The sequence below is a fragment of the Mesoplodon mirus genome (assembly GCF_964341445.2).
Source record: "Mesoplodon mirus genome assembly, chromosome: 3".
Taxonomy (NCBI): domain Eukaryota; kingdom Metazoa; phylum Chordata; class Mammalia; order Artiodactyla; family Ziphiidae; genus Mesoplodon; species Mesoplodon mirus.
This window is the reverse complement of record NC_138978.1, coordinates 34,889,320-34,907,813: the sequence shown is the minus strand read 5'-3', so window position 1 is coordinate 34,907,813 and position 18,494 is coordinate 34,889,320. Positions and strand designations below refer to the sequence as shown.

The following is an 18,494-nucleotide window of genomic DNA, read 5'->3' as shown; positions in this document are numbered from 1 at the left end:
TGCAGCTGAAAACTTTAGCTCTCCTTCAGAATACGAAAATCCCATTACATTTGTAGAATGAGGTGACTACAAATTAACAGCAGCAGAAGGAGAGATCCAAGTAATTTAGTGGCCAAACAGTGAGTGTCTAGGACCCCATCATCATCAATATCTCTTTCCCCAAGTCTCTCCAAATCTAATTCCTGGCTTTAACCTCACAAACTACCTCCCCTGCTCACTCTATTGATTCCAGCTTAGGCAAACAGTTCTCCAATAAGGGAGTAAGGGGATTTCTAAGTCTGGAAAATGCAGGAATTCCACACAGCAAAGTAACAAAGGCCAGGGTGCTAATCCACCCTGACTTCCCAGTGAGAATGGAGCAGTGGGGGGAAGAGAAATTCTTCTACACCTATCATAAAGCGGACTGCACAACAGTCTCACGCAGCTCAAGTTAATTTACTCTGGTCAACCATTTTTGACTCATTCTTCCCCTCAAGAGAGAGATCTGTGTCTGGGAAGGACCGAATTCCTATACACCTGATCAAAGTCCTTCAGAGGAAGGCCAAACTGAGAGAGACAGCTAACAGGACTGGACACAGGAGCCTCTCCTGGAATACGCTCTACTTCCCCCTGCTTTCCTAGTTTCATACGGCAGCGATTCAACTTCCTTTCAGCTGGAGGCCACCAGCAATATGATTCACTGAAGTACTGGGATTTCTTCACCTATTTTTGTTTTAATTCTGCTGGTTTTTAAAGCTGTAACAGCCGAGACAGGCTCAGAGGGTCCTCCCTCTGAAGAATGCAGAGTTGCTCAAAAGCCTGCAAAGGAAACTGAATGAAACCATCCACTTAGCAGTATTTTTGTTCAATGAAGTTCAGCAGCACAATCTAACCTCTTTGTGCTCTGAAATGAACCACATTTTTTAAAAGAAAGACCACAGGGGGGGTGACAGAAAACTTGCTGCAGGCAGGAAAACCTGGACAGCTTACAGGAGCTAATGCAGGAGGGAACAAGTAGAACTCCCAAGCAGGTCCATTTCAGCATTTTACCTCTCTCTCTCTCCCTCCCTCCCTCCCTCCCTCTCTCTCTCTCTCTCTGCTGCATTCCCAAGCAGAACTCTAATGGCACGAGGAAAAAAAAAAAAAAAGCGTTTCACAGCTTCTTTATTAGTTTCCCTTCACTGAGTAGCTGCCGTAAGCAAGTATGTTGGACTCGGTCAGAAGGGCTGAAGTTTCCTCTCCTTCAGATGAAAAGAAACTAAAGGCCCAGTCACAAGGGCTCCAGCTGAATAAAATAGGAGAAAGTGCTGCCTATGTAGTTTCTGGGAAAATCTCCATGTCTGTGGAAAGCACAACTGCCACACAAAGCAAAATCCTAGAACTGGATGTTAAAGATCAAAGCAGGGGCCTCCTAAAGCCACGCATCCCTGGCTTCCACTAAGGGGCACCTACAGCAGTTAGGGAAATGTCGTCCACCGAGACTCTGGGCCTGTCAAAACTTTCTCTGCAGATACCCGGGCTTTGGATAAGGCATTAACTTGCAGAAATGCTTAGCAAAAGAGCTTCCAGGGGCGGAAATCCGAGCTCCAAGACAAATCTTTGGCGGGGGGGAGCATAGACCCCTGCCTCGATCAGGCTGGAAGCCCAGGGGGCTGGGGGTGGGAGGAGGCCTCGCCACCAAAACTGCACATTCACCGACCCCGGCCGACGCTCGACCGCTGCCCCCCCGACCCCCAAGTCACCAAGGTGGTTCACAACCTCGGCTGCCACGCGACTGAGCGGAGGCCGAGGGAGACAAAAGGGGACGAGGGACCCTCGGCGGGCACGCGGAGGTCCGAGCCTCTCCAGGAACGGGTGGCTTCTCCCGCCCCAGCTCCTCCTCCTCCTCTCCTCCCCCTCCCCGCACTCCCCGCCGCGTTAGGTCTCCGAAACAGCGCCCGGCCTCGCCTCCTTCCAGCGGGGGCCAGATAACAGGGCACAGAATGTAACTAGTGCTGTGAAGGCGCCGTCCCAGGTGGGAGAGGGGAGGCTCATCTCAACTCTAGAAACGAGCCGGTCCCGGCCCCCGGCGGCTCCGGCCCGGCCCCAGCGCCGGTGGGTGCCACCCCGCCCGCCGCCCCACCTGCCGCGGGCCCCGGCTCCGGCCAGTCCCCGGGCCGCCCGCCCGCCGCCGCACCTTTGTAGCGCTCCAGCACATCCTCGTACGCCTGCACGAACTCCTTCTCCTGGCTGCGGTTGGCCGGCTGCTGACCCGGCACGTAGCCGGCCATGGCCGCCCGCGCCGCGCTCTCCCGGGGCCCCGGCGGGCGCCGCTTGCAGGTCCGCGCGCTGAGGCGACGGCCCCAGCCTCGGCCCTTTGTGCGGCCCGGGGACGGCGGCGGCGGCGCCCTGGCTCTCGGCTCTCCGCTCCGCGCCTGCCCTGCCGGCCTGCCGCTCGCTCTCCGCTCCTCAGCCCGCTCGCGCTCCGCCGCCGGTCCCGCTGGTGTTTCCGCCTCCCCACCCCTCGGCTCCGCTCCTCCCTCAGCCCACCCCGCCGGCGGCGGCGGCGGCAGCGGCTCCTCCCGTCAGGAGCGCCAGGCCCGGCCCGCTCCCCGCCCCTCTTCCCGCCGCCTCCGCGGCCTGGCGCGTCCTCGGCCCCGGGGCGGCCCACCCAGGTGCCCCCCGCCACCACACACACACCGGGGGCTGTGGACCTCCGCGCGGCCGGGCAGGGGAGGGGGCCGGGAGGCCGCCCCCCGCGGGGGCGTTCCGCCGGAGCCCCGCTGGGTGGGAGGCCCCTGGCGCGTCGGGATGAAAGGCCTGACCGGCCGCAGGGGCCGCGAGAGGCCGGAGCCCACTCCGCGGGGCAGGAGGGCTGCCCCGCTCGCGGCGGACCCACACCCGGAACCGGGACAAAGGAGGGAGCCCGCTGGCTGGAGAGAAACCGAGCTGGGCCTGTGCGGCGGCTGGAGAAGAACCCAGAGACACTGAACGGAAGGGAGCGAGCCAAAGACCTAGATAGATCGCAGGGCCAGACGCAGTCCGAATGAGGCCGGGGCAAGATCCAGACGGGCTGCCGGGTGAGGCCAAGGGAACACTCAGACCACAAAGAATCCCAGGAACAAAGGGCTTTCCAGAAACGGAAGAAACTGAACTCGAAATGAGAGAGCCTACCCAGCACCATGAAGTAAACCAGGCCGAGAACGAGGAGCCAGAGCCTGAGAAATGATAACTGAGGGAATGAAAACAGGATTCTGACTGCACCGTGGGGTGAATAAGAGGAGAGACAGGAGGACACACATCTATGGGGAAAAGATGCAACAGGATTATTATACTGTGACAGCCTCAGGCACAGAAAGGCTTAGATCAAAAGGGAGAAACGTGGGAACCTGAGACTGAATCAAGACTGCTATGGAACAAAGAAAAGAATTCTGGAGCATAGCTGCTCAGGGAAGAAAAAGGGAAGCCAATTATTCTCTGTCATCAGGGAAAAGGAAAGAATGAAGAAAGGACGCTGATAAATATGGGTAGGGATGTATTGGGAAAAATTTTGAGGAGGGAGTTCCCAGTATCCTCTGATCCTGCATTCAGTGTGTAGCCTTCAGATCCAATATTCACGGACTGCACTGGGGCCAAGAGCAGTGAACGAGGAACTCAGGTAAATGCAGGTGATTTTTTGCCCGCATCTACCCCCATCCAGCCATTATCCTCCCCAGCCTCAACAAGCCTGTTGATTTGGGGGATGGGGGGAGCAGGTGGAAAAGTAGTTGTGGGTTAAAAGCTAGGCTGGCTGATCTCATAGTAACAGCACGCTAGCAAGCAAAAGGAGAATTCATGTGACACTGAGCAGACAAAACTGGGACTCAGGCTTCCATTTCAGTGCCCATTCTGAGATTTTTAAGAGAAGCTTCTCACCCCCAGGGCAAGGCCTGCATCTCTGTACGCTATGAGTAGTGCCAAGTATTTGGTCAATGCTCAGCAAGCACATTAATAACAAGAAGAGATGATAGGGCTTCCCTGGTGGCGCGGTGGTTAAGAATCCGCCTGCCAATGCAAGGGACACGGGTTCGAGCCCTGGTCCGGGAAGATCCCACATGCCAGGGAGCAACTAAGCCCGTGCGCCACAACTACTGAGCATGCGCTCTAGAGCCCGCAAGCCACAACTACTGAGCCCACGTGCCACAACTACTGAAGCCCGCGTGCCTAGAGCCCGTGCTCCGCAAGAGAAGTCACCGCAATGAGAAGCCCGCGCACCGCAACAAAGAGTAGCCCCTGCTCACCGCAACTAGAGAACAGCCTGCGCACAGCAACGAAGACCCAACGCAGCCAAAAAAAAAAAAGAAAAAAAGACGAGTTGATGTTTTTCACTAATAAGTGCACGATGGTTGTTTCCACATCATACCACGATCAGAAACCGGGTGAGCAAGTCATTAATCATATCTTTTTCCATCAAGTTTTGCTGGCCTGCCCAAGTTCTAGGCGTAGAGACCATAAAGGGAAAGGCCTGAAAGAGGACGGACAGGGAGGATCCTTGGGCAAATGCTCATTTCCTTCCAGTTTAGTCCTGTGTGCTCAAAAAAAGGTAGTTTGCAGTTTGGCATCAGTGGCTAATGAGCTCAGTTTAAGAAAAGGAAGAGAAGAAGCTTGAGGTTTATTCTTTTTAAAATAAATACGAAGCTTTTAGTAGAAGATGCAGAATGAAGGAGTCGGTGATTGATGGCATAAGCACATTTTTCGTAAACAGCAGAGAATACAGAAATGCTCACTGTGAGGATCAAATGCTAACTCTGAGGATCTTGACTGTATCAGTGCTGAGTCATCTGCATTTCCTATAGTATTTTATACCAGTGGGGCTAGGAAGGCCCAGACACAAACACACAGACACACACCTCCACCCTTGCCCCCAAACAGACATCTGCCTCCTCATTTTCATCACAGTAAATAGGAAAGTCCCTCCATCCCCTCCTGGGGCCGCTACATACACCACTTAGCAGGTTCCTCAAGAATTGTGACTGAGGTTTGCCAAAGGTGAGGAAAGACCAGGGCAGGAAGGGATTAAGAGTCTGTTCTGGGAACCAGGCTTTGTTGAAGGCCTGGGGGCGATTTGGGGGAGAGGGCAAGGGATTGAGATTACCATTAAGAAGCATGATAATCAAGGAAGAAAGTTCTGGTTTGGGTTGTGGCTAGAAGGGCTTCTCAGACTCAAGTAGCTTTCTTGACAAGATTTGCATTTAAATGCTCCTAAGAGATTTCGAAGTAATGCATTCTTCTAATGAATGGAAAGGGGGAAGTCCACATGTTTGGCTGATGTTCCTGTTTTATACAGAGAAAATTTTACAAGGATAGAGGAACAAAGCGGCTGCTGGGGGGATGGGAAGAAGGAAGCATAGGAAGGGGAGGTTTTTGGGGTTTTCCAAGCCACAGTCTAAATTTATAGCCAGACCACACAACTGGGACAGCTCTGAGGCTTTCTCCTTTTGGTCTATGATTTTCCTTTGCTCCAACGGTGAGAATGCTGTTGCATTTCTAAAGAGGCTGCAGTCGGGTAAGCTGAAGGAGGCAGGGCGTACTCAGAAGGGCATCTAGTGGGGGGAAGGGGTAGTGCAAGTAAATAAAGCTCTTTTTCTCTGAGTGTCCTCCCCCACTTAAGCCTCACCAGGTGCCTCTCCCTGAAGCTCAACTTCTTTCAGCTCCTCTAAGGGGCTCTCTCGCCTCAGGGCCTTCCCACCTGCTTTTCTCCCAGGCCAGAACCCTTCACTGCTCTCCTCTTTGGGCCTGGCTCACTCCTACTCAGGCCTCTGCTGAAAATCCCGCAGGGAAGCCTGCCTTCATCCCCCAGATTAGTAGGCCCTCCTGCCTCTCTACTCCCCTTTGGTAATAGCCAGTTATTTGGTTTGTTATAGGTTCAGTGTCTTTCATCCTTACTAAATCATTAGCTCCCTGAGGGCTGGGGCTGTTGTGTGTCTTGTTCACCACAGGGTCCTTAGCATTTAGCAAATGACCTGGCACATAGAGGGCATTCATTAAATATTTGTTTTAACTTTTGATTAAATGCATGAACGAGTGAACCAGATGATCCTAAAATACTCAGCTCCCTGTAGCTTCTGACTAGCTAGAAGGCTAGTGTATTTAAGAAGAGACTATGCTTCTCTCACAGCTTCCCTTATCTCTGCCTGGCATTCAAAGTCCTCCATATTTTGACATCTACCTTCCTTTACAGTCTGATCTCCCCTTATACCCTCACATTCAGCTTCTTCCCCTGTAATCAAACTCGGAGCCTTTGCCTGGAATGTCCTCCACCCTCAACTCCACCTACTGAACCCCTACCCATCTTGAAAGCTCACCTGAAACGACTTGAAGTTATTTTTAGTCAATCCAGGTAGAAGAGGCTCTTCTCCTCAAAATCCCAACTGCATTTTCTTTCCCCTATTCCTCGGGCAACCACACACACTGTGCATGTCTGCATCGCTGCCTCCTTAACCTCCTGGTTCATAAGTTCTTTGAGGCGCAGGCATCTATTTCACCTTCTTCATCATAGGGCCTAACACAATGCTTTGCACCTAGTGGGTGTTCAGTAAATATGTGCTGAAGGCGTGGATGCCTTGCTGAAGACATATGGAGATGGGGGTGTGAGCTAGATCTGCGATTCAAGGCAGTTGAGAGTCCAACATAGTGTCCACTCAGTGGCCAAGAGCTGACGGCATTTCATGTGCAGGGAGGAAAGAGGGAAGTGCAAAATCATTTCTCCTGTTACTGCTCCTCTTCCAATCTCTGGAAGGTTTACTCCTAGCACTTCTTCAGCTTGGCTCATGTGGCATTATTTTACACGTGTTAATTGATGCTTTATAAATTCTTTGCTAGTAGGGTGTGTGTGTGTGTGTGTCTGTGTGTGTGTTTTCTCTGTTCCTCTTTGAAGGGGTTAGCTGTCTCCTGTGCCCTAATAGTAGCTGGAGCCAGACAGCCAGACACTGAAGGGGCTGCCCCAAGCCCTATCCTTTGGCCAGCTCTTGGGAGAAAATCTAGTTCTAGGCTCAGAAGACCCGTCTCCAGGTCCAGCCCCACCATCCTTTTAGACACCAGCTTTAGCCAATCCCAGCCAAAGCTCCTTTTCGGCCCAGACCCTGGAAACCCTTGCTAAACTTTGCCTCAAGTTCCCAAATCTGCTCTGGGGTAGGAAGGCTTTGCCTACTATTGCGCTGCCCTCTTCTGTTCACAAAGTGAAAAATTGCTAATTTAAGAGGCCGGGATGGTGCCAGCCACCCAGGAAGACAAGATCCCAGCCAACGGGCAGCCCATCACCCCGTCACCATAGCAACCTTCAAAATGGTTACTCAGCCATCTGGGTTACCATAGCAACTGGCCAAGTCTCTCCACCTCAGCCTCTCCCTGGGCCTTCTCCCCTGGCTTGTCAGAGCCAATGCCAAAGAATCTTCCCTCTTTACTGGGGGAAATAAGCAGAAGCTGGACCCCTGATAGGCAGCTGTCCCAAAGGGGCGTGGAACGCCTTGCCCGCCCTGGGCTTCCCGAGGCTCAGTGGAGATAATGGGTGTTAAGACACTCTGTGAACCCTGAAGTGGTACACAGATGTTAGCTGTCATTAAACCACTGTTCCTTGTAATGGGGAAGGCAGTGGGTTGCCCTAAGCAGAGCTAGTGCCATTCCCAGCTTGGTCCCCTCACTGGCTGGGAGACCTTGAGCAAGCTACCCAACTCTCTGGGTTTCTATTTCCTCTACTACAGCACGTCGGCCTCCTAAAGTTATTTTGAGGATTAGGTCAAACATAGCATGTAAGATCCTAAGCACAAAGCCCAGCATTTGGAACATATCAATAGTAGCTGGAAAAGGTACTGGCCCCTCGCCTATCTCCCAGTCTCTGTGAATATAACTGCTCCACTTTCCCTTTTTAAGGAATCAGGCCAACCTGAGCCCTATTTGCTCAACCGCACCCAACCTCTCTCTGGGGCAGGGGAGGGCCTCATCCTGTGTGGGCCCTCCCGAGTTCCTACCAAACAGGGCCATGGGCAGTCTGTACCCTTTGGGGAATTGGGAGCTTCCCCAGATTAGGAGCTGTGGCTCCTGACCGACGAAGCTCCCTCCAGTTGACACATCTCCCCAACCAGTACTCCCTCAGGAACAGTTCACCAGCAACAGGGCAGGCCTGGGGCATAGGCCCCACCCACAAGAACAAAATTCCTTCCCTCTATGATTTAAAAGACTTCACTCCTACTGCGTCTCAACTTCAGTCTCTCAAGACAGAATCCTCAAAATCTATGTTAGGGGTACTTTCCTCAAGTACATTGGCAGGGCGCTGATTCAAACCCAGGGTCTGTGGATTTGAAGTGTTTTAGGCAAAACAGACGGACACATTCCTCCGAAACCAAGTTCACTCACAGAACCGGGTATGCTCCAGCCTGGCTCTGTGTTTCTGGGAGGAGGGCATGAATCTCAAGCTAGAAGGAATGGAGGATCAGACAAGCGACACTGAAATACCCCTGGGCCAGGAGGCAGGATTCCTCCTGACATTTCTGCGAAATGGTTCAGTGGAACTTGAGCAGACTTCAGATAGAACTACTGAGCAGATAAACTGATATATTTCCTACTGGGGGAAAGGCAACATAATATCAGAGTTTAAAAGTGCGGGAGGTGAAAGTATGCGATTTCTGGAACTTCCACCTATGTAACTGGGGAGGCAGAATTGGGGTGTGTGTATGAAATAAGACTAGCCGTGAATTGATAACTCTTGAATCTGGATGACTGATAGGGGTTCACTGTATTCTCACTACTTTAGTACACGTTTAAAGTGTTCTGAAGAAAGCTGGGAACTTGAAGTTAGGCCAACCTGAACCCCAGCAATGAACAATTCCAAAGGGCACATGCCCGTGTTGTGTTTCAGGGGACGCTGTGCACATTCAGCAATGCTGCATCCCAGCTCCACTACTGGCCAACTGTATGAGCTCAAACAAGTTCCTTAACTCTCCTCTCTGTAAACAGGGAGAATAGCACCTACTTCCCAAGGTTCCATGAGTTTTAAACAATATATGGAAAATGCCTGGCACACATCTCAGACTCAATACACAGGAGCTTTTCCAACTACCATTTACTAGGGGATCCCAGCTGGCATCAGCTCTCAGGAGCTCCTGGACTGAGTCCAGAGTTCAATCCCCCAGACTAACCTCTGGATTCTTTAACTCCTAACTCCCACCAGCTGTTCTCTCTTCATTTCCCTTCCTTCCTTTCTATTGAGGCCAAAGAAAGGAGAGCAAGAATAGAAACAAGCAACAGGGACATGCCCTCTCTTTTCAGACCGTCCTGGCAAATTCCTATTTCTTTTCCAAGTCCCAGATCAAATGCCATCATTGCTCTAAGCTAGGAGGCAGGGCAGAGGTAGGAGGAAGCCCCTCCCTCTCAGAACGTCCTCACAACTCTGGGCTGACAATGTGCGCAGCTCATGTCACATCCTGGCTGCCTTTACAGGTGGGAGCTGCGTTCTGAAGCCCAGTCTGAGCCTAGCACAAAGCAGTCCTAGGAATATGTGTTAAATGAACATGTGCATGATCAATGAATGAGCAAAGAAATGAATCAATGCAGTCATGAATTAGTGAACAAGTATATGAGTGAATGAATGATATTAATGAGAATAGCCAACACGTATCAAGTCTGACCACATAGCAGGCATGGGCCAGGCCCCTCACTCCCACTATCTCATTTAACCCACTCTGCAAGACCTGGCGGTGGCACTCTTGCTCCCCCGTTTTACCCGTGAGAAAGTGAGGCTCAGTGAGGTTAGTAACTTCTCAGGGTCACCCAACTGATAAAGTGATGGAACTGGGACTCCAGCTGACTCCCAAAGCCATTCCCTGGAGTGAATGAATGGAAGATTTAAGAGGGAATGAGAAGGGAAGAGGATGCCTAGAGACACACCCACTGATGCTCCAGGCAGAATCCTCCCCTTGACCACAAGGCAAAAGCCTGGTACCTTCTGGGGTAGGGGTGGGACACAGCTGAGAACAGAAACTTCAGCCCATAATCACTCTTCAAGTTACAGGGGCTTCCAGACCTTCTCTGCAGCAGCATCCTAAGTCGGGGCGGAGATTTGAGCCAGGGGCACCAGTTCTGCTTCTGCAGGAGAGCCAAGGCAGAGCCAGGAAGCTGGCTGGCTTCTACCCGACAGGTGGCAACAGGCAGACCAGGGGCCAAATCACAGCAGGTCCTAGCCACAGCAACTGGCCAGGCTCAGGATAGCACTTTGGCAATGATGGGTTCTTAACACTCACGCCCAGGTGTGTTCACAGACCTTTCCCCAGGAGGACTGCTGGAATAAAAGACAAGTGCAGCCCCAGATCTTGCTGCACTGTCAGCGCCTCTGGAGGCATCAAGTCTCCAACCCCACGGGGCTGAGAAATGGCAGCTTTCCACAGCCCCCAAATTAACCCATCCTTCCTCCGCATTCCTAACCTCAGTCCTAGGCTGCTCCAGAACAGAAAGGCGTGAGTCAGACCGACATTCCAAACCTGTCTTTGTGTCACCGGCGAAGTCACTAGAAAAGCATGATGGGAATCGAGTGGCATAAAGACAGCACCTTGGGCTTCCCTGGTGGCGCAGTGGTTGAGAGTCCGCCTGCCTATGCGGCGGACACGGGTTCGTGCCCCGGTCCGGGAAGATCCCACATGCCACGGAGCGGCTGGGCCCGTGAGCCATGGCCGCTGAGCCTGCGCGTCGGGAGCCTGTGCTCCGCAACGGGAGGGGCCACAACAGTGAGAGGCCCGCGTACCGCAAAAAAAAAAAAAAAAAAAAAAAAAAAAGACGGCACCTTGCAATGTGACAACCGCCTTCCCTGACTAGCTGCGGTCCCACAGGGACCCTCAACCTCGGAAAAAGGACAGCTTGGCTGTCTTTTCTGCTGCCTGCACAGAATTCTGCCCACGTGGTCATTTTCCATCCCTGCAGCTAATGTGACCCAGATTTACTTTCAAAGAGCTGGAGCTGAGCCGGTGGTGTGTAGCTGCAATCCATTCTGCCCCACTTTCAGGGATTCTCTCCTGTTCATCTCTCCTGCTACTGAAACGGAGCTCCAAGACAGGGTCAGGGACTCTGAGGATATTGCCAGGAAGAAGTAGAGAAGCTGGAAAGGAGGAGGAGCCTTGGGCTCAGGAGTAGGGATTCCCAACAGAATTGCTTTTAGGGCTCCATTTTCCACCCCTGCATCCCCTTTTTCCCATAATGGCTTGGCCAGAAACACACACACACACACACACACACACACACACACACACCTGCTTTCTGACAAAAGAAAGGGACAGGACTAAGAGGCCTGGGGCCACTTCCTTGCTCACCTAGGAGACTACTGGCTTCCTGGAGTCCCCACTGCCCCTTCTAGTTGCCCAGGGAAGATACAAAGAATGACACACTAAGTGCAGTAATAGACATGTTAACCCATGTTTGTCCAGTATGTTCTGACTTTCATCCAATGATCATTCGAAGCAGATGTCATTATCTCCCCTATACAGATAAGGAAACCGAAGCCCTAAGAAGTGAAGTCATCTGCCCAAGTTTTCTGACTCCAGATCCACTTGTCTTCACAGTGCCTGGCACATAGCTGGGGCTAAACTTTTTAAACTGAATGAATGAATGAATGAACAAGCAGAGAGGCGCCTTCTGAGAGCTTCCATCCTGGAGGAGAGACACGTGGGCACAGAGGATTACGCTTCTTCCTCTGACCAGGCACAAGCTCTTAAGGCTATCTCCCCAGGAGTGAGCCCTTGAGTGACTCCAGCAGCTGAGCTTAGGCTCTGAAAGCAGGAGCAAACACCAGCATCCGAGCTGCATTTCACAGCCCTCCCTGAGCCTCTAGCTTCTAGAGCCCACGCTTTCAGAGTGAGATCCTGGGGCAACACCATGAAGGATGAGATGGGCCTCCTGACTACAGCGAGCTCTCACCAGCGAGATCTGGAGGGGGAAACATACGTGGCAACAATGAACTTTAATATAAGGCCAGCTGAAACAAGGGCTGGGTAGAGATACGATTGCTGTCTGACTGGAGAGATCAGGGAAGGCTTCCTGGGGGAGACCACGTTGAAGCAAATGTTGGGGATGATGACTTCACCAGCACCTGCTGAGAGGTTCCCAAAAACAAATCCTATAGATTTCTACTGGTTCACCGGGAGGCCAGTCCTTAGCGCTGAGTCCCTGTGCTCCCTTCTTTCACAATATGTACAGGAATGTAATTATTCAGTCCCTTCTGTCCTCTTAACTAGACTGAGTTCCATGAAGAAGGGATCACATCTTCAGTCATCCTTAAGTATCAATGCCAAAAACGGGGAGGGTCCTGAATATGTGATGTTAAGATGGTTGAACACCTGATTGATAGGTAGATAAAGAATCCTTCCTGCACCCAGCCCTGCCCAAACAGGGTCCCTTCCTCCAGATACTTTACTGCCATCTGCAGGAGATTTGCCACAATACAAACCTACAATGACAAAAGTATGAATGGTGCCCCCTAGAGTCATGCAGTGTACAACCATGTGACATGGTCCTGCACTCTTGTTTTTTCCCCCCACTTCTCATAAGCCCCAAGGGATACAGCCTTCTCTCCTCTCCCCTGTTCCACGCTATGGGGTTGTGTTCCTTGCTCAAGTACCCTCCTCAGCTCCCCGCTTCCTATCACCCCGCCACCCCACCAATGAATAAGGATATTTCTATTGCTATTCAATAACAGAGAGCTAAAGGGCTTCGAAGAGTCAGTTTACTAGATCTTTGTCTCGGCTTTTCTCTATAGGTCAGGATCCCGAGGCCTCTCCCAGAAGTGACCAGAATGACTCTCTGGTGAGTCTGGAGACCAAGGCAGCTATTTAGATTGTCCCCTGCAGAAGTTTCCGGCTGGCCTGGTTGCCGGGTATTGCCTAAGGGAATGGAAATAGCAATGTACCCGGAGTTAGAAGATCTGGGTCTACCGGTCCTGTATGACTATAGGCAAGTCCCTTAAACCCTTTGGGCCTCAGATCCTAACACGTGTCCCACCTAACGCACTGTCACTGTGAAATCTCTGTGATCAACAGAAACAAGGTTTTCTCGTTAATGACTATTATTCCACTTCCATGTGGCCGGGCTTAAGGAGTTGAGAATAGGGCTAGCAAGGACGAGAGAAAGAAAAAATGGAGGGAAAGGATGAGGATGGGAAGAATAGGGTTACATCATGCGTGGGGCCCCTAGAACCTGTTCTGACTTTGTAGACTGAGATCGGCAGTTTTCCCGGCCCTGACATGCCTCTCCATCTGACACGTGTGATCAGCAGGGGTGCCCCATCCGGCCTCTCCAGCATAGGGGAGGCCCTGAGACCAGCGCAGGACACCGAATGGGGCCAGGGAAGGGGGCGGTCTGTGTATTTGGTGAGACTGATTCAGACGCCCCTGCTTGGCTTCAGAACCCAGGCCCATGGGGAGGAGAAATTTCTGCACAGGCCACAGCTGGCTTCCAGGATGAGACTGACTTCATTTCCTTCCAGAATGTAAGTTCTAACTTCAGAGAGCTTCAGCACACATAGGGTCTCCCAGACGTGCCCTTCCTGCACCTCACAGGAAGCAATCCCCGAAGAAGGAAGGCTGCCTTTTTAATTACTCTGGTAGAACCCCCATGATGTTCTAAATCACAGGAAGATCTCAGCCAGGCCCTGAAGTAGCGGTCCCGCCTCTTCTCTGCTGCCTCTCTTCTCTCCTGCTAACGAAACACGCCCAACTGCAGCGCACAAGTTATTTTTAACCATGGCAGTCTCCCTGTTTTCAGCCTCACTGGCCCAGCCCCCTTCTCAAGAGAGTTATGTGGCAGTGTCAGGACGTAAAGAAGATCAGCCACGGATGCCAGAAATGGCACAGCAACCCCCCATCCCTTTGCTCAGTGGACCCAGCAGCGTTCTGAAGGATTAAGCCCCCTTGGGTCCACTCCATTTCTGTTCTAGACTCGGAATGTTAAACAGCAGGCAAATCATCCCTTGCGGTTCTTCAGAGAAGACTGGAAGGGGAATTCGCCACAAAGGGATCTATAAGTACAGTCATGCCTCGGTATGTGTAGGGGGATTGGTTCCAGAACCCCAGCAGATACCAAAATCCACGGATGCTCAAGTCCCTTATATACAAATTGATGTAATACAGTTGATCCTCCATATCTGCGGGTTCCACATCTATGGATACGGAAGGCCCACTGTGTTCATGTGTGATGGAGGATGGGGCTGGAGGGTGTGAGGAAGGGAGAAGGAGGCCTCCACTCTGCTGCCTTCAGGAGAATGAGGGGTTTGTGTGTCCAGAGGCCCCTCAGTGGGGACCCTTCAAGGCTGCAGACAAATAAAGCCCTTCCTGCATCGTAGGGACAGCTCTGAAACCCTATTGACTGGCTGATGCCATAGGCCCAAAGGTCTCGAGAAGGACTAAAGAGTCTTTCCTCAAGGGCTTCCTATTGCCCACAGAAGGGGTTCAAGCTCTCCAGCCTGTCTTCCAGTCTCCTCCCTTGAAGCTCACCCCCTCTCAAATCCTTTCCTGATTACTTGAGCCCACACAGCCCCCTCCTCGCCTAGCTTTCCACTACAGCCCACTGCCTGTTCCTGGATCACAACTGGTCACATATTGTCCTCTAAGCACTCCTTGCATTCACTCATTCAATACTGGTTGATCTCCAACATGCACAAGGCCCTGTGAAAGGAGCTGGGGGTAAAAACATAAGACATGATCTGGAATTGCTTACAGTCCTAAGGGAGTGACGGGCACCCCGTGGGATGCCTGCTATGCTGTACCAGGGAACAGAGGAGAGAAAAGTATGAAATGAGAGCGGAGGAGGGATCTCTGGATACCTCTGGGGGTAACAGGGAGAGGGGAGGCGGCCCTTACAACAGGAGGCGCTCCTGGCACCTCACAGAGGAGAAAGTTCAGGCATGGAGGCCTGATCCTGCAGGAGGCACGCCTGTGGGACCTGAGGTACAGCTCAATGTGGCAGGGTGCCTGGACGTAGGGCTGATTTTGATGGGTGTTTATGCCATAGCCTTTATTCCACAGGGATGAAAAGCCAAAGAGGGTGTGTAAGCAGCTGAGTAACAGGATCAGTTCTGCATTTTTGAACAAAATACTCTGTCAGTCATGTGGAGGAAGGGGGGCAAGACCAGAAGGAAGAGAACTATTGGATGGAGGTTGGAAGGTCCAGGTGAGAGATGACAAAGTGGAGGCAGGCAGGGTGCCTTGTTTGAGGGACCCAAAGGAGGTAGCAGGACAGGCCTTGGTGATGGACTGAACGTGGGTGATGTCACTGAATTCGCTGCAGGCGCTGCTTTGTCTGTCTCTCTGTCTGCACTCTGGCACCAGCACCTGCTGAGATGTTGAACACAATCCACGGAGGCAGCTCTGGATGCCTCTGGTGGAAGCAGCAGAGAGAGCACTTCCCCCTTACAGAGCAAAGAACCTTGCGAAGAGCTTTACATACGTTATCTCATCTAATCCTCAGAACAGCCCTGCACAGGAAGCATTCTCAAGATGAGGAAGGTGAGGCTTAGGCAGGGTGAGAGACTTGCCCACAGTCACACAGCTGGTTGGTGGCTGGGCCACAGTCCAGCACCTCCCCTCTCTGACTCCAAAGTCTGGGCTTGTGACCACTGCACTGCACTGCTCTGCTGCTTGGCAAAGGGGCAGCAGCCCCAGCCCTTGCCCTGCAGAAAGGGTAAACATGGACCACATTTTTAGAAGGCCATGTGCGTGAAACTGCCTTCTCCAAGGACTTTATTCCAAGGAAATAACTCAGTGGAAGTCAAGTATTGTTATTCATAAAGATGTTCGCTGCAGCATTGTCCATTGTGGCAAAAAAAAAAAAAGTGAAAAATTAGTAGGATTTTTAAATCATGAAATATTACACAGCCTTTAAAAATGGTAACTATAAAGCCTAAGATGTAACATGGAAAATCTTTTCGATGTAGGAGTTGTTAAGTGAAAAAAGTCAGATCCAGAATGGTACATGAGCCATGAAGGCGACTACACGGAAAATATAACTGCATGTGGACAAAGGCAGGGAAGACGATAAAAAAAGGAAAACGGGGCTGGCTTTAGCACACAGGCATTAGAAGTGGCTGACTTTCCTCTTTCACATTTTTCTTTAATGTCTTTTCATCATCTTTCCAGTAGTAATAATACCAAATTGGACTCCAGCTGTCAGAGAGCCCGGGGAGGGCCCCTCCACCCCCCCACCCCCATCCAGCACACCCTTGGTCTCCAGCTCACTCGGGGTCTCTCTTACCAGCGACTCTGACCACAGCACGCTCCGCAGGGTCCAGCACCGAGTCCTGGCTTTTCCGCTTTTTCTGTTCATGCAGTGGCAGGTTCCAGGGTAAGGTGTCCCCTGGGGGACAGGGAGACAGGCTCCCTGACCGCTCACTCCTGTAAGACCGCTCGCTCCGGCATGACCGCTCACTGAGCGTTTCTTCATCTGAGGAAGACATGGCCCAGGCAGGGGCTGCAGCAGAAGGGCCCAGGGAGAAGTGATCTGTAGGGGAGAGGAGTGCATGTGAACAGACCGAAGGGGTCACAAAAGGGACGCTGGTACTTGGGAAGCGGAGGTTCTAGTCCTGGTTCTGGCACTGACTTGATTTCTTTACCTCTCTGAACCTCAGTTTCCTTATCTGGAAAATGGGGATAATTATACTACATGACAAAACTAACTCATGGGGTTTGGGGGAAATCACATGAAGTAATACATGTGAAGGTGCCTATAAATCTTAAAACACTATGTAAAAGTTAGCTCCTATTAGGGACTTCCCTGGCAGTCCAGTGGTTAAGACTCCACGCTTCCACTGCAGGGGGCATGGGTTTGATCCGGGGTCAGGGAACTAAGATCCCACATGCCATGAGGCCCCCCCACCAAAAAAGTTAGCTATTAGTAACCACTATTTTTCTTACTTAGTACTTGTGGAGGATTAAGCTTTCAAGTCTTACAGATAGATATGGATTCAAATTCTACCCCATCATTTACTAGCTGTAGTGACCCTGGGGAAGCCATTTAACCTCTTTGAGCCTCAGCATCCACATCTATAAAATGGGAATGTAATAGCACCTACCTCACAGGGTTGTTTGCAAGGAATATATGAGATCATGCAGGTAAAGTGCTTAACAGAGCCCGGTGTCCAATAAGCACTCAACAAACAGCATCTATTATTACATTCCTGTTCTACTTACCTCCTGGGAATGTTATAAGGATAAAATGGGGCAACAGATGGGAAGTATTTTCAAAAAGCTAAAGCACAATCTCAGTGGTAGGCATGCAATAAAGCATGAGTTAGAATAGGCAGAAATTCTTGATTTCTCCTGTACTGTCTCTGGCAAAAGACAGAGATTAGAAAAAGCACTAAACTTGAAGTAAGACAGACCTGGGTATAGCTTCCGTTTTGGCCACTAAAAACTGGTGTGATCTGGGGCAAGTCATTTCACTTCTCAGAGACTCAGTTTCCCCATCTGCAAAATGGGGTAATATTTCAACTTCTAAGTTGACGTTTTAAGAACACAGCAAAATGCAAATGTAAAACACTGGCTGGTGCCATGCGTGGCATAAAACAGGCATTAGATAAAATGTTCATTTGCCTATTCTTTTCCAGGGGCTGTTGTGGAAGTAAGTGGCACAGCGTGGGGGTGGGCGAGGTGGTACAGAAAGTCCATTTTTCTGGTCAGTTTAGCCAGTGGAGGGATCTGAGTGGAAATACAACCACTCTGGGGCCAGCTGGGCTCCACTAGCCAGACTGGGCGGCCTTCCCTCGGCCAGGCCAAGCTCACTGCCCGGAACCACGTCTGCTGCACATGGCCCACCACCCCAACAGCCTCGTCAGAGCCCCCCGATGGCACATGCCCGCAGCTACCAGCCTCCCTGCAAGCCCCAAATCCAGCCCAAGTAACCAACTCTCACTTTGGCTCCAGGGTCCAGGGAGGGCAGGAGACTATCGCCTCTCCCTTATGGGGAATACCTGCACACAGGGCTGTGTGGAGACTGGGAGGTGGCCTAAATGGCCAGACACCATGGGTCTCTGGTCACAGCCCCTCCTGGATTCTGGGAATCTCAGCCTGGAGGCAGCAAGGGTCAGAAGCACCTCCTGGGTCACTGGCAGATCCCTACCATAGGCACAGAGTGAGGAGAGATAACAAAAGAAACATCCAACGGTGCAGAAGGCTTCTAAGCAGCCTCCAGCAGGCAGAACAGCACTGCCAGGGCACCTCCTGTGCCAGCAGCATTTGGGCCTTCTTCCCGTGCAAGATCAAGAAGGAATCCAGCCCCAGAAGGCAGAAAGGAAAGGACCCAGGTCCTGGCACAGCTTTGCCTTTTATCCTAGCATGTAACCCCCATTACCTTCTGGTGCCTGCCTTCCACTTCGTATAGCCTAGTCAGGTGCATGAACGAATGCCCCATCGCAGGGAAATTCAGCCCGGGCTTCCATCCCTACCCTCAGCCCGGGGCAGGAAAACGCCTCTCCTCTCAGACCACCTGCTCCCTCCCCGAGACGCCCATTTTACTACAAAGGCCCGCTC

General features: G+C 51.7%; 1 protein-coding gene across 7 annotated transcripts in view; it reads right to left on the bottom strand.

Moving 5' to 3' along the window:
• Positions 1-16,423, bottom strand: part of MACF1 (microtubule actin crosslinking factor 1) — a gene marked incomplete at its 5' end in the record, with an annotated part of 343,589 nt that extends 327,166 nt beyond the window's left edge. For 6 of the 7 annotated variants that reach the window (XM_082612369.1, XM_082612354.1, XM_082612360.1 and 3 more), the window contains one exon: positions 16,222-16,423. In XM_082612369.1, the coding sequence (XP_082468495.1) occupies positions 16,222-16,423 (202 nt within the window). Of the gene's footprint in view, positions 1-2,155; positions 2,465-16,221 lie in introns of those variants that run through there. The other variant, XM_082612357.1, reaches the window with a different exon arrangement.
• Between the last annotated feature and the right edge of the window lie 2,071 nt (positions 16,424-18,494).